At 41.1% G+C, this 15,918-nt stretch overlaps 1 protein-coding gene across 1 annotated transcript in view; it reads left to right on the top strand.

Moving 5' to 3' along the window:
- ABL2 (ABL proto-oncogene 2, non-receptor tyrosine kinase) overlaps window positions 1–15,918 on the top strand; it is a 61,064-nt gene that overhangs the window by 40,431 nt on the left and 4,715 nt on the right. Inside the window, exons 6-9 of the mRNA XM_083358154.1 lie at window positions 1,175–1,352; window positions 6,649–6,833; window positions 7,022–7,174; window positions 13,154–13,243. Coding sequence (XP_083214280.1) covers window positions 1,175–1,352; window positions 6,649–6,833; window positions 7,022–7,174; window positions 13,154–13,243 — 606 coding nt within the window. The remainder of the gene's footprint in view (window positions 1–1,174; window positions 1,353–6,648; window positions 6,834–7,021; window positions 7,175–13,153; window positions 13,244–15,918) is intronic.

Here is a 15,918-nt window from a genome sequence, read left to right as displayed (position 1 = left end):
GTTTTTTGGGTTCATTGAGAACATGGTTGTTGTTCAATAATAAAATTAATCCTCAAAAATACAACTTGCCTAATAATTCTGCACTCCCTGTAGATTCAGAACCATGGCTAAAGGAAGCAAAAGTACAAGCTTCAACCAATTGTAACTCATTCCCAGCCCAAAATTTAGTGTAGTCTTTGTCTCTGATCTCAATAAATGATCTCTTTGATTGCAATATATATTTCCATTTTTCTTAAATTTTTCTTAAATAGCTATATTATTATGGTGTCAGATTATAGAATAATCTTGCTAATGGGGAAGCAGCAATTGCCACTGCTTTATGTGTATCAGACTTGGGCCACCTGTTATGTACATTAGAGGCTTTGATGTGGACGCCTTTTTGCTAATAAATTTGTCATTGAAATAAAGCAGTATGGTTTGTTGCTTGATTTTGGTGACAGACAGATTTTTCTAAATACCTGTCTTGCAATTTTGTTTTGTTTTGTTTCTAATATCTAAGCAGTAATTTATGGAGGAGAGATTGCTGTCACCAGAAATTGAAAATGAACTCTTTAAGTAGTTTTTTGAAATTAAACTGAGGACCATATGTAATTACAGGTAGTCTTTACTTAGCACCCATTTGTCCAGCGACTGTTCAAAGTTACAGTGGTGTTAAAAATGAACTTATTACTGATCCTCAAAGCTATGACCATTTCATTGCTCCACAGTCATGTGATAAAGATTTGGGCCTGCTTCATTTATGACCCCCTCCCCCCCCCAAACACCACATATTGCTGATCTCTATCTTCCTTTTTGGCATGATGGTTATGTTCTTGCTCTGCCACAGTGCTGTGACTTTTCACTACATTTCAGCAATGAGGCTTCACAATGCGGTGCTGGGGCTTTGGGGGTACTGCTTATAATCTCTCTTCTCTCCCCTCCCCCCCCCCCCGGTTTCCTTAGCTTGTGAAAATTCTATTGTGTCAAAATTATCTGTGTAGAAATCTTTGTAGTATTGCTAGAGAATTTTTTTTAAAAAAACCATTAAAATGGATTTCTTTAATTGTGAGAAAGAAATCTTTCCTCCTATGTTTTAATGTTGAATGCAGTGCTACCAGTTTTGACAATTACTGACTAGATTTTATTGCAAAATTGTAAGTACATAAGGATTTACCAGCTCTCCTATTTTTTTCAGGTGTGTGCACCCTAGAGCCCCCTTTTTATATAATAACCGAATATATGCCCTATGGGAACCTGCTGGACTATTTACGAGAGTGCAATCGGGAAGAAGTGACTGCCGTTGTCTTGCTGTACATGGCCACCCAAATATCTTCTGCGATGGAGTACCTGGAGAAGAAGAATTTCATTCATAGGTCAGCAGAAAACCTTGACATTCTGTAAAGTAGGAATGTAAGAAGAAAGTAAGAATGCCTCTATGAATTGAAGTGCATTATCTTGAGGGTGAAGGTGTAATAGGATTCGATTGATCAGACTTATTCCAAGCTAATTTGAACTGAAGGAAATCTCAGGGATCTTGCCCTAGTTTTATAATTTATTTTAATTTGAGGACAAATAGCAAGTTTCTTTTTTGGGAAAAAAAAGCCTGCTAACGTAATGTATTATACATTGGAAAGCTCAGAAACCTATGTATATGTTTTGCCCCCAAACGTGTCTCATTTTGACTATAAAGGGAAGGTTTCCCCTGTGCATTTGTTTCTAGGGGGCAGTGCTCATATCTGTTCCTTAGCCGAGGGAGTCCAAGTTGTCCGAAGATGTTTTCATGGTTACAATAGATTGATCAAATGGCAATCTGGCAATCATTATACCAGGGGACCTGTTGGCTTAACATAGGCTAGCTTTTACATTCCCATCAGACAAATACAAGTTTTTGAACAACAGCACCAAGTTCACGGCAATACCGTTTGAATCAGGTTTTGGAATCAGCTCACTATCAATTCATTAAAATAATGACTACACCTGTTGGCCCTTTTACAGGTGGAGCGCGTATGTGTGTGTATACATATGTATGTACATATATACATACACAGAGATGCATATACACACACACTTATTTAAACACTATCCTGATTACAATCCAATATATGACAAGCAGGACATTTACAGGAACACCTTTATAGTTTGTTGTTAGCTGCAAAGTCGTGTCCAACCCATCGTGACCCTATGGACAACGTTCCTCCAGGCTTTCCTGTCCTCTACCAATTTCTGGAGTCCATTTAAGTTCATGCCTACTGCTTCAGTGACTCCATCCAGCCACCTCATTCTCTGTCGTCCCCTTCTTCTATTGCCCTCAATCTTTCCCAGCATTAGGCTCTTCTCCAGTGAGTCCTTCCTTCTCATTAGGTCGCCAAAGTATTTGAGTTTCAACTTCAGGATCTGGCCTTCTAAAGAGCAGTCAGGGTTGATCTCCTCTAGGACTGAGCGGTTTGATCGCCTTGCAGTCCAAGGGACTCGCAGGAGTCTTCTCCAGCACCATAGTTCAAAGGCCTCAATTCTTTGGTGCTCAGCCTTTCTTATGGTCCAGCTTTCTTATGGATGTCTGGCTCGAGGTCAGTGACCACCTCATCGTGGTTATCAGGGATGTTAAGCTCATTCTTGTATAGTTCTTCTGTGTAATTTTGCCACCTCTTCTTAATCTCTTCTGCCTCTGTTAGGTCCCTGCCATTTTGGTCCTTTATCATGCCCATTTTTGCATGAAACTTTCCCTTCATCTCTCCAATTTTCTTGAAGAGATCTCTGGTCCTCCCTATTCTATTGTTTTCTTCACCTCTACTGTATATTCGTCAGGGATATGATTTAGTTCCTACCTGAGTGGCCTAGTGTTTTTCCGTACTTTCTTCAGTTTAAGCCTAAACTTTGCAATGAGAAGCTCCTGGTCTTGTTTTTACTGATTGTATAGAGCTTCTCCATCTTTGGCTGCAGAGCACATAGTCAGTCTGATTTCTGTGTTGACCGTCTGGTGATGTCCATGTGTAGAGCCGTCTCTTAGGTTGTTGGAAAAGAGTGTTTGCTATTACCATCGTATTCTCTTGACAAAATTCTATCAGCCTGTGCCCTGCTTCATTTTGCACTCCAAGGCCAAACTTGCCTGTTATTCCGGTTATCTTTTGGCTTCCTACTTTAGCATTCCAATCCCCCATGATGATAAGGACATCATTTTTTGGTGTTAGTTCTATAAGGTGCTGTAGGGCTTCATAGAACCGGTCAATTTCATCCTCTTCAGCACCAGTGGTTGGGGCATAGACTTGGACTACTGTGATATTGAATGGTTTCCCTTGGATTCGAACTGAGATCATTCTTTCATTTTGGGGATTGTATCCCAGTATTGCTTTTCCTACTCTTTTATTGACTATGAAGGCTGCTCAATTTCTTCTGATGGATTCTTGCCCGCAGTAATATACCTGATGGTCATCTGAATTAAATTCACCCATTCCTGTCCATTTTAGTTCGCTGATTCCTAAGATGTCGATGTTCAGTCTTGTCATCTCTTGTTTGACCACGTCCATCTTGCCTTGATTCATGGATCTTACATTTCAGGTTCCTATGGAGAAAAAATCTGTACAGCATCGGACTTTCCTTTCACCACCAGATACATCCACACCTGGGCGTCCTTTCAGCTTTGGCCCAGTCTCTTCATTCTTTCTGGCGCTATTAGTACTAGCCCTCTGCTCTTCCCCAGTAGCATATTGGATGCCTTCCGACCTGAGGGGCTCATCTTCCAGCATCATATTGTTTTGCCTTTTGGTACTGTCCATGGGGTTTTCATAGGGATGCGGTGGCTCAGTGGGTTAGGACACTGAGCTTGTCGATCGGAAGGTCAGCAGTTTGGCGGGTTAAATCCTGAGTGCTGCATAACAGAGTGAGTGCCTGTTACTCGTCCCAGCTTCTGCCAACCTAGCAGTTCGAAAGCACGTAAAAATGCAAGTAGAAAAATAGGGACCACTACGGTGGGAAGGTAACAGCGTTCCGTGTGCCTTTGGCGTCTAGTCATGCCGGCCACATGACCACGGAGACGTCCTCGGACAAGCGCTGGCTCTTCGGCTTTGAAACGGAGATGAGCACCGGCCTGTAGAGTTGGAAACGACTAGCACGCATGTGCGGGGGAACCTTTACCTTTACCTTTTATGGGGTTTTCATGGCAAAGATACTGGAGTGGGTTGCCATTTCCTTCTCCAGTGGATCACGTTTTGTCAGAACTCTCTGCTATGGCCTGTCCATCTTGGGTGGCCCTGCACAGCATAGCTCATAGCTTCATTGAATTACGCAAGCCCCTTCGCCACGACAAGGCAGTAATCCATGAAGGGGCTTTATGGTTAAGCAGACCAAAAGCTCAGTTTAACATTGCCAACCAGTGCTATATTTAAGGATCATGAAAGGTGGGATATAAAAATAGGCTTTTTAAAAAATGGGCAGAGAGGACATAAATAGAGGCAAGATCCTGAAGTGAAGACATGCAACACTTAAGAAGGTGGCATTTATCAAAGGCAGTCACACGACTGTCAAGCCTAATAACGACTGATCCACGATTTTCATGAATTGGTCCTGTTCTTTTTTGAAGCAAGTCAAGCTGGTAGCCTATCTCTTGATAGTGAATTCAAATACTAAATTATGTGTTGTATAAAGAGACAATCCTCTTGTCTATCCTAATTCTTTCAGGGTTCAGTTTCATTGTTCATTGGCTTATTTTTATTCATACTCTCTCTGGGATTCCTTCTCTCCTTGATGTTCTTTACTCACTTTTAACTCTTTATGACATGAGGAATATTATTTTGCTAAGAATGTCTTGTCAACAATACCATAATACATACTTGTGAGTTTATGCTTCTTCCTTTGCAGAACCATATTTCCACTCAACACTGAATTGCTTGTGTGCGTAGAAAACATCCTGACAAGAGCTACAGGAATTGCCAAGGGTGATTTAGGGTGCTTCAGTAAAAAGCTACATGAATTAAAAACTGGCTGGAGATGCCAGCATCTCATTTCCATGATGATAGCTTATAAAGGGCTCATTGAATGTGCGGAAGCTGGAGTATTTGCAGCAGGAGAGAATAGATCCTATACTCATTTTTCTAAAGACGCTGGGGAAATGAAGCAGGAACAATAGACATAGTCTTTCCCATTTTTAGAGCAAAAGAGATAGCTGTTCTGCCATCCCCATAATCTCTAGATATGCATGGTGTGTTCCCTCTAATATCAAGCATTCCTAGAGTGGTCTAGATTCTAGAAGATAAAATTGGTCAGAGGTAAAATCATCCAAATTGTTCTGTCCTGGTTTTAGGTACTGTGGTTCTCTGATCTGGTGTAAATTGTGTATGGAACCTGCTGACACGCCTAAGTGCGTTAACAGACAAGCTCCAACTTTGCTTGGAAATTCAAATTTCCTGCCTGGATAGCTGATTAGGATTTGTTTATTTGTTTTTGTGCCTTTGAGTCAATGTTGACTCCTGGTAATTGCCTGGACAAGTCCTTGCAGTTTTCTTGGAAGGCTTTCAGAAGTGGTTTGCCCTTGAGAGGGAGGGGCTAGCTAGCCCAAGATTACCTAGCTAGTTTTATGTCTAAGGTAAGATTAGAACTCATGATCTCCTAGTTTCTAGCCCAATGCTTATCTATTGCATTCTTACATTTAGAGTCAAAATTTTGATATATTTTAAATAGGATTTTAAACAGTCCATAAGGATTTTTATAATTAGCTTTTCAGTCTTAATACTAATAAATCTGGTTTCCTGTAACTATTTGTAACTCTCCAAAATCAACGTTCTACTCTTTAGCTGTTTATTTCGAAATAGGAAAAAAAATCTTTAAATTCTTAAACTTACATAAAATTTCTTCCACTAAGGATTGAAGGAAAATCATAAAGTGTGATGAAATGTGTCATTCTGAAATTTCTTAGTTTCCCAAAAGCAGTGAACAAGGCATTTCCTGCAATGATTAAGGGGAAAAGTGTGAACTCAGTGTTTTTTGAAGGCTCTGAACTATGGCTTGGGCAAAGCTGAGCTTCTTTAGGCTTCCAGGTCTCTGAAACCTACCAAAGACTGCTGTTTTATGGACTCACGGGGAGTCTCTGTAAGGACCACTTTGCGTGCGGGTGATCTCCCCTTGATCTGGTGAGGAGTTTGGGGAGCTGAACTTTTCTGTTGCAACCATCGGCTATGCCCTCCACTACTATATCTGCTATTACTGTTACTTGCTTAGAACGCCTAAAATGAATGTTTTATTAAAGAAATTTATTGTGGATTCTCAGAAGTCATCATTCAGCCATTGTGTGTTTCCAGAGTATCTCCATGAATCCAATCTTAAAATGTGTGTATGCCAACTCTAGCGTCCTAGTTTGATACTACGTAGTGTGATTCGGCAGCTCTGTCTTAGATGGGGAGTTTAAGATAACCTTGCTGGCCAGTTGGTCTAGTCAGTGATTAAGGTAACAGACCAGAAAACGGGAGACTGTGAGTTCTAATCCTGCCTTAACTGTGAATGCCGGCTGGGTGACCTTGGACCAGTCATACACTCTCAGAGTTATTGTGGGAATATAGGAAGAGGAAGATACGTTGGATACATTCGCCGCCTAGAGTTATTTGTAAAAATAATAAAGACGAGATACAAATAAATGAATAAAATAGAGATGCTAATTTTCTTGCATCTTTGCTTATATAGGGATCTAGCAGCTCGGAATTGTTTGGTGGGAGAAAATCACGTGGTGAAAGTAGCTGACTTTGGATTAAGCAGACTCATGACAGGAGATACGTATACAGCTCATGCTGGAGCAAAGTTTCCTATCAAATGGACAGCACCAGAAAGTCTGGCCTACAACACATTCTCAATCAAATCAGATGTTTGGGGTAAGAGAGAAAAAGTCCTTTAGTACAGAGTTCTTTTATGTAAGTAAATCAGGATTATAAAGTTATATTGGGTTATTTTTATATTCTCAGGATAGGTTTTTTTTTTTAGTTAAGTTCAATATACCTTGAAAAGAAGATTCAGTGTTGTTTGAAAAATGCAGCTTTAAACATTCTTGCTTAATTTACAGCTTTTGGAGTATTGTTGTGGGAGATTGCAACTTATGGAATGTCCCCCTATCCTGGCATTGACCTTTCTCAAGTTTATGATCTGTTGGAGAAAGGTTACAGGATGGAACAACCTGAAGGTTGCCCACCAAAGGTCTATGAACTCATGAGAGCATGTGAGTATAATGCTCTCATTTTTATTTTACAAGCAAATGCAAATTGAAAACATGCAACTGGAACATTTATGATAATAAGTTTGTTGACATATCAGGCAGTTTCTTGTGAACAGAAGAACTGTTACTAGTGGACAGCTTCTGTAAAACTGAATGGTCTTTGATTTCTGCTGAGCAGGTTGAATAAATCTTCATGTGACTGGATATGACTGGAATAAAATTGATAGAAAATCACAGTTCATGACTCATGATTATAGAGAGGAAACCATTTAAGATCCTTGTAAAACACAGATATGGACTCATTCAATAGCCTGTCAAGAGAATTTTACTACCCTTGCCTCCTTATTGTAGTGTGCTATGTCCACTTAAAAATACGGTATGTTTAACAGAGATGAGGAAATCTCCTGAACACTATGGGCTCTGGTATGGTATTTGCAATAAAATGGGGAATTGCTGGAAATTGGTTGGAATCCCCTGACCTTCTGAATATGTTTGGGAACAGTTTTGCAGATTCCCCCCCCCCCCCAATTTTTTATTTGAATTCACTGGAGCAAATGGGTTTAAATCTAGTTTTAAGGTGCCACTGTTGTTTTTAATATTTGTAAACCAGTGAATGACCCAATAACAACAGCAAAATAAGTTTCTAAGGTTAACACTGGATCTAGACTTGTGGATTATCCGATAGACATCCAAGTTATATGAAACTTCTTAAATTTAGTAAAAATAATTTGTGCAAAAATTTAGTAAAAATAATATGTAAAAAAAATTGCACTCCAGGAGGTTCTGAGGTTAAAAAAAGGGATCCCGGTTGGATATATGTGTGTGTGTGCATGCATTTACACATATGAACATATGCACACACATAGATATTGTAGAAGAAATCAGTATATATATATAAGCTCCATGGATAGTGAAGGTTAACACTCGTGTGGAGTTATTAAGAAAGAATGGCAGAGGTCAAATACCACGTATATTTATTACGAAGTAGAAGTACAGACAGTCCTCAACTTACAACCACAATTGGGACAGTTATTGAGCAAAGCAGTCAATAAGCGAGATGTCACTTGATTGCCCACATGACTCCTTTTATCAGTGACTGTAATCTCAGCACTCCTACAGTTGCGATCATTAATTTACCTTGTAGGTTAACTGAATGGAATCCCATGTAAAGAGTGTGGGGTGCCTCAGGGTGGTGGAGACCTTGGGAAGCCCAGCACAGGTCTCTCGGGAATGTCTTTCCACTCTAGCACTGAAAATCCTGCTTGCGGTGAGGATTTTCAGTGCCAGAGTGGAGAGACACTGCACGTGTCTCTCTGCATCGTCCACCTTTCTGAGGCACCCCAGGCTCATTACGGCTGTCTCTGCTCTGATGCTGCTAACAGGTTGCCAAGTGCTCAGGTCCTAAACATGTGACATTTACATGACTGTACATTGAATTTACTTGCACAGAGTGTGTTATTTGAATATCAAAATGTAATTACAAAATTTAAAAAACAAATAGCAAAACACAAACAAGCATGAGTATATTAAAATTAAAACTGTACCTAGTTTAAAAAATAGAAATGCAAGAAAATATTTATTTATTTAATTAATTTAATTTCTATACCGCCCTTCTCCCGAAGGACTCAGGGCGGTGTACAGGGCAATAAAAATACAATATACAAAAGTTAAAAATAAGATTAAATAGAGCTAGCCCATTACAATAAATAATTTAAAATACTAAATAAAATACCCCAAACCCATTAGACCAGGCCAGCTTGTTCAAATAGGTAAGTTTTCCGATCATGGCGGAAAGAGCAAAGGTCAGGAGCCATCCGGAGCTCAACCGATAATTGATTCCAAAGGGCTGGCGTGCCCACAGAGAATGCTTTCCCCCTGGGGGCCGCCAGGTGGCACTCTCTGACCGGCGGCACCCTGAGGAGGCCCTCTCTGTGGGAGCACACAGGACGAAGGGAAGTAGACGCCGGCAGCAGGTGCTCCCGTAAGTAATCCGGACCCATGCCATTTAGGGCTTTATAGGTAATTACCAGCACCTTGAATCTCACCCAGAGGGCAACTGGAAGCCAATGCAGCTTGCGCAGTAGAGGTGTTACATGGGAGTATCAGGAGACCCCCATCACAACTCACGTGGCCGCATTCTGCACCAGTTGAAGCCTCCGAGTGGTCCTCAAGGGCAGCCCCATGTACAGAGCATTGCAGTAGTCTATACAAGAGGTCACAAGCACATGAGTGACTGTACGCAGGGCATCCCAGTCCAGATAGGGTCGCAACTGGCGCACCAGGCAAACCTGGGCAAAAGCCTCCCTGGTCACAGCTCCTATATGATCTTCCAAATTTAGCTGTGAATCCAGGAGGACACCCAAGTTGCGAGCCCTATCTACGGGGGGTAATAACTCACCCCCCATGTTTAAAGATGGAATAGCCTGAATTTCCCGAGATGCCGGCACGTACAACCACTCAGTCTTGTCGGGATTGAGCTGAAGCCTGTTCCTTCCCATCCAGACCCGAACCACCTCCAGGCAGCGGGACATCACATCGAGGGCATCACTGGGGTGGTTTGGGGTAGAGATGAAGAGCTGGGTATCATCAGCATACTGATGATACCCAACCCCAAAACCACGAATGATCTCACCCAGTGGCTTCATATAGATGTTGAACAGGAGAGGCGAGAGGACCGACCCCTGAGGAACTCCACAAACGAGAGGCCTCGAGGCCGACCTCTGCCCTCCTGCCAGCACCAACTGTGAACGTCCCAAGAGGTAGGAGGAGAACCACTGGAGAACAGTGCCCCCCACTCCCAACCCCCTGAGACGCCGCAGCAAGATACCATGGTTGATGGTATCGAAAGCCACTGAGAGGTCTAATAGGACTAGGACAGAGGAACAACCCCTGTCCCAAGCCCGCCAGAGATCATTTACCAGCGCGACCATTGCCATCTCCGTGCTGTACCCGGGCCTAAAGCCCGATTGGTACGGGTCCAGATAATCCGCTTCCTCCAGGAACAGAGGAATAGCCTTAGCCTATATCAAAAGCAGATTTTAATTTGGTATTTAAAAGGTCCTAGAATTGGGAAAATATTCCACAGCATCCAGGTGCCAAATTTTTAACCATACATTAAATGGTACAGGAATCTGGGTTACTCTGAATTAATATACCGTATTTTTCAGACCATAAGACGCACCGGACCATAAGACGCACCCAGTTTTTAGAGCAGGAAAACAAGAAAAAAAATATTCTGAACCAAATAGCATCAGTATACTAAAACAGGGCTTTTCAACTTTTTCATCCATTGTACCACTTTTAGGACAAGGCAATGTCCGAGTACCACCAGTCGCCCAGCAAAGTGTCAAAAACTTGACCCCCCCCAAAAAGGGGAAAAAATGATAAAGTACAAGTAGTCCTCGACTTACAACAATTCGCTTAGTGACTATTCGAAGTTACAATGGTACTGAAAAAAGCGACTTATGACCATTTTTCACACTTACGACCGTTGCAGCATTCCCAGGGTCATGTGATTTACATTCGGATGCTTGGCAATCGATTCATATTTATGATGGTCACATTGTTCCAGGGTCATGTGATCGCCCTTTGCAACCTTCTGACAAGCAAAGTTAGTGGGGAAACCAGATTCACTTAACAATCATGTTACTAATTTAATTTCTCTCTCTCCTTCTCTTTCTCTCCCTCTCTCCCCCTCCCTCTTTCTTTCTCTCTCCCTTTCTCTCCCTCTCCTTTCTATTTTTCTCTTTTCCTCTTTCTCCCTCTTTCTCTCCCTCTATTTCCCTCCCTTTCTTTCTCCTTCTTTCTCTCTCCCTCTTTCTCTCCCTCTCTATTTTTCCCTCTATTTCTCCCTCTCTCCCTTTCTCTCCCTCTCTTTTTCCGTCTTTCTCTCTCTCCCTCTATTTCTCTCTCCTTTCTTTCTCCTTCTCTCTCTCTCCCTCTTTCTCTCCCTATTTCTTTTTCCTTCTCTCCCTATCTTTCTCTCTCTATATATATATTTCTCTCTCCCTCCCTCTCCCATTGTCCCTTCCTTCCTTATCTCCCTCTTTGTCCTTCCCTGTCTGTGTTAGAGCAGTACCCACGGAGGCGGCCCTGCAGCCCGCCTTTCTCTTGCAGAAAGCAAGCTGAAACGGAGCGAGGGAGATTGCCAGAAACGCGATCTCGCGCGGTTTCAGTTTCCCTTGCTACAAGAGAAAGCAGGCTGAAACATAACACGTTCTGATTGCGTTCCTGGCAATCTCCCTCGCTCCGTTTCAGCCTGCTTTCTCTTGTAGCAAGGGAAGCTGAAACCAAGCGAGGGAGATTGCAGGAGCATGAGATCGGCGTTTCTCAGCACGTGCCGATTTGTGCTTCTGGCAATCTCCCTTGCTTTCCACTTGCGGAGGTTGGGGCTGGCCATACGGATCACCTTCGGACCCTAAGACGCACCCTCGTTTTGCCCCTCACTTTTTTTGGGGAAAAGTGTGTCTTATGGTCCGAAAAATACAGTACAGATGTTTTATTTTATTTATGTATTAGATTTATACGCTACCCATCTCACTGTTAAAGCAATTCTGGATGCTGGAAATACCTAACTTTAGACATATCATTCTAAATAGGCAAAGCCATTTAGAAATTTACTGTTAAAAATCAATGCTTTGAAATAGACCTGGGAGTTAAAAAAATGAGTATTATCAATTTTATAGATCTTCAGGTAGTCCTCGACTTACAATAGTTCATTTACTAACCATTCAAAGTTACAACAGCACTGAAAAAAGTGACTTATGACCATTTTACACAGTTGCAAACTTTGAAGCATCCCCATGACTGTGTGATCAAAAATTCAGATGGCTGGCAACTGGTTCACACTTATGACAGTTGTTGTGTTCCAAGGTCATGTGATCACCTTTTGCGACCTTTGACGAGCAAAGTCAATGGAGAAGCCAGATGCACTTAACAACCAGGTTACTAACTTATCAACAGCAGTGATTCACTTAACTGTGGCAAGAAAGAGCGTAAAATGGGGACAAAACTCACTTAACAAATGTCTCATTTACCAACATTAATTTTGGGCTCAATTGTGGTCGCAAATCGAGGACTACCTGTATTTCAGGCAATGACCTGTGCCAGTTGAAATTTTCAGAAATATTTATTCAAGATATTACCGTAAGTGGAATAAGTACAACTTCTAAGGTAGAAGAGAATGATAATCCCAAGGATGTAGGATATCATTTTGTTCTATCTTAATAACTAACTAGTTAAAATAAAAACACTAAAAACAGCTATAAACTAGCCAGGCAGTTAAATTCCTGCTCTACAAATGGAAAAAAAAGGTAAAGTTAAAGCATCTGTATTATTTTGGTCAGAGAAAAGACCAAGACATTATACTTAATTAAGTTGCAAATGGTGCTTGAGAGTTCTAAAATATTTCAATTAGCCATTTACTGCTATTAGAAGAAATCTATGAAGGGTCAAAGTAAAGTATTTGTTTGTTGTGTAGCAGTTCAGTGTTGTTCTGACCATTAGCTTACATGACTTTAAATGAGTTTAGCCAAATATGTGGAGAATGGGCAACTGTTATTCATCCTAAGTAAATGGAATCTTCAGCATCATGAATACCACACATTGGAGGTAAAGAAGATTTTTTTACTTTGAGGCCCTTTATCTGGGTCTCCCAAAAATATCTCGCTCATCAGTACTGGAAAGAGAATACTAGACTTCACAGTTACATCAAGGTATTTCTTACATTCAGAAGTGCTGCCAGAAATTTTAAGATATTTGAAAATAGAATGCAATAAACCACAATAAGAACCTTAAAAACGTTGCCAAAGTTACAGTGGAAAACACTCACTCCAGAATAGTGGGAATTACAAATTCTAATGGTGATAGTAATCCCCTGTTGTTGTTGTTGTTGTTGTTATTGTTGTTGTTGTTGTTGTTGTTGTTGTTGTTATTATTATTATTATTATTATTATTATTATTATTATTATTATTATATTGTAGGCTGGAAATGGAGTCCCCTAGACAGACCTTCATTTGCTGAAACTCACCAAGCTTTTGAAACCATGTTTCACGACTCTAGCATTTCTGAAGGTAAGGACCTATTTGCTAACTTATTCTGAAGTTTCTATTATATTTTTGAAATAACAGGGTTTTTTGCTTCCCCAATGTAATCAAAATCATTTCAATATGTTTTGTTAGGCTACTGGATTTCTACTATAAAACAATCCAGACAGTTGTCCAGTTCAAACCTATATTAAATGTTAGAATTACAAAGTTGAGCAACTAGAACAGGGGTCCCCACCTCCAGTCCGTGGACCAGCCTCTGCCTGCAGCATGCCAGGAAATGGGCCTCACAATCAAGTGAACTCCTGTGAGATGCAGGCAGCACACAAAGCCATGCCACCTCCTGTCCATGGAAAAACTTCTCTCCACAGAACCGGTCCCTGGTGCCCCAAAGGTTGGGGGCTGCTAAAGTAGAAGATTTACACACAAACCTAAAACTGTGAATTATCCCCATTCTCACTTTGCTTTTCATGTGTGAAGGAAGAGATTTTAAATCTTGTCTTTATTGTCTTTCCTCATCTGTGAATTGTGGGGGGAGAATATGCAAGCCAAAAGCATGTACTCATTTATTTTAATAAGTATGCACTTTTTGTGTGTGTTTCTTCCCAAAGCATGCAGTTTGTGTCTATGTTTTTTTTAATCAACAGTGACGCAAAATTATCCAATCCATTTTCATTACAAACAACTAGTTGTGATCTGGTCCGCTTACTAACACGAGAATAATGGCTTAAGTTAGTCTTATCAAATTTTTTCCCCCTAGTTCAGAGTGAGGAAACTATGGCTAAATGTTGCTGAATTAAAAACTGCAGCATTCTTTGCTCTTGGCCATTCTTACTAAGTCACACAAGGTTGTACTTCACAACTCTTGAGAGGCTATAGATTTCCATTTAAACCATGATTTACCAATGAACTTACCCATGAATCAGATATCTTGATGAAGTATGATTTGCTACAATCATGATCTTACTTAATTTCAGATAGATTACTTGTCGTTTTTTTTGACAAGTTGAAACTGGCTGGAAGGAATTTGTTGGGACAACAAAGAAAAACTCATTTTCCCTTAAATTGTGGATCAGAATGCAAACTGAATAATAGTTTTCCTTGGATAATCTGTAGAATCATAGAGTTGGATAGAAGGCTTTTTAGTCATCTCCTGTTCAACCTAGGTTTATTTTAAATAAAGTTAACTATTTTTTAACCAGTGTAACTTACCAGGTGCCCTTCTCTGTTCCCATTCCCATATGAGGTTCTAGAAAGAGAAGGTAAAGGTAAAGGTTCCCCCGCACATGCATGCTAGTCCTTTCCAACTCTAGGGGCCGGTGCTCATCTCCGTTTCAAAGCCGAAGAGCCAGCGCTTGTCCGAGGACGTCTCCGTGGTCATGTGGCCAGCATGACTAGACGCCAAAGGCGCACGGAACGCTGTTACCTTCCTACCGTAGTGGCCCCTATTTTTCTACTTGCATTTTTACGTGCTTTCGAACTGCTAGGTGGGCAGAAGCTGGGACGAGTAACAGGCGCTCACTCTGCTACGCGGCACTCGGGATTTGACCCGCCAAACTGCCGACCTTCTGATCGACACGCTCAGCATCCTAACCCACTGAGCCCACTGAGAAACAGCTGCTCTAACGAGTCACACTTAGATGCCGTGTTCTTATTTCTGCCCATTCTAAAAATTTCTTTCAAGTAGAATTCAAGGCATTCTATAGTTCTATTGTTTGATTCTTTAGAAGCCTTGCTTCTGAACTGTTAGACTCTGAAAAATATTCTGCTGCTGCTTAGCTGTCGGTAGGATATTAGATTGCCCAATATATTGCCGCTTTGGCATTTTGAAAACCTTAAAACTATTTCATGATGCAACTGAATAGAAACTTCACCATGTCATCTCTCAGAAGCACCAGCTCGCTCTTTCCCTTTCCTCTGCTGCTCTGTTTCAGTAGGGTAACAGTGACAAAGGACTTAAGAAAAGCTGTTGCCTAGACCTGTTGCAATCAGGATTTAGACCTGGGTGTAGAATTGAAACCCTACTGGTCAACTTTAGATCACTTGACTACGCTTGTCTAAACCTTTTGGCAGTATTTGGTATTATGTGATACTTACTGGACCACCTACTTTATTTATTTATTACATGTATATTCTGCCTTAATCAAATATTGGCAGTTGAAGTAACTATATTTTGGTGGTTGTGTTCTTTCCTGACTGGGAGAGCCCAGTTAGTTGTTACAGACTGGGTGGAGAGTTCTGGTTCTTATGCACTCCATCACATGCTGCTTCAGGGCTTGGTCTTATACCTAATTGTGCCATCTACGCAGTGTGAAATCTAATTGTGCATACCTGTCTGGCCATATGAGGGTTGCACTAGAAGCCCTGATCCATCACCTGCTGGCTGTCAGGGCCTGGATGTGGGACAACTGATTCAGACTCAACTCTAGCAAGAGAGAGTGGATATTTATTTAGAAATCCACCAATTCTGTTATGATACATTGATTGTATCATTTTTGACTCTCAGTGAAATTCCTTCCCCATTGGGAGCAGACCTGCACTTCGATGGGCCTCCTGAATTCATAGCTCCTCTTAGAATGGTAGGTGGACATTATAAACAGGAAAGCCTTTATGCATCTTTGGTTATTGAACTGAATGTAGCCTTACCTAGATGAGGAACTGAAGATAGTTGCTCTTGTTCTTTCCATCTCCCTTATAGATTA

The sequence above is a fragment of the Vipera ursinii genome (assembly GCF_947247035.1).
Source record: "Vipera ursinii genome assembly, chromosome: 3".
NCBI lineage: Eukaryota > Metazoa > Chordata > Lepidosauria > Squamata > Viperidae > Vipera > Vipera ursinii.
Note: the sequence above shows the minus strand (reverse complement) of the source record. Positions and strands in the feature narration are given on the sequence as shown.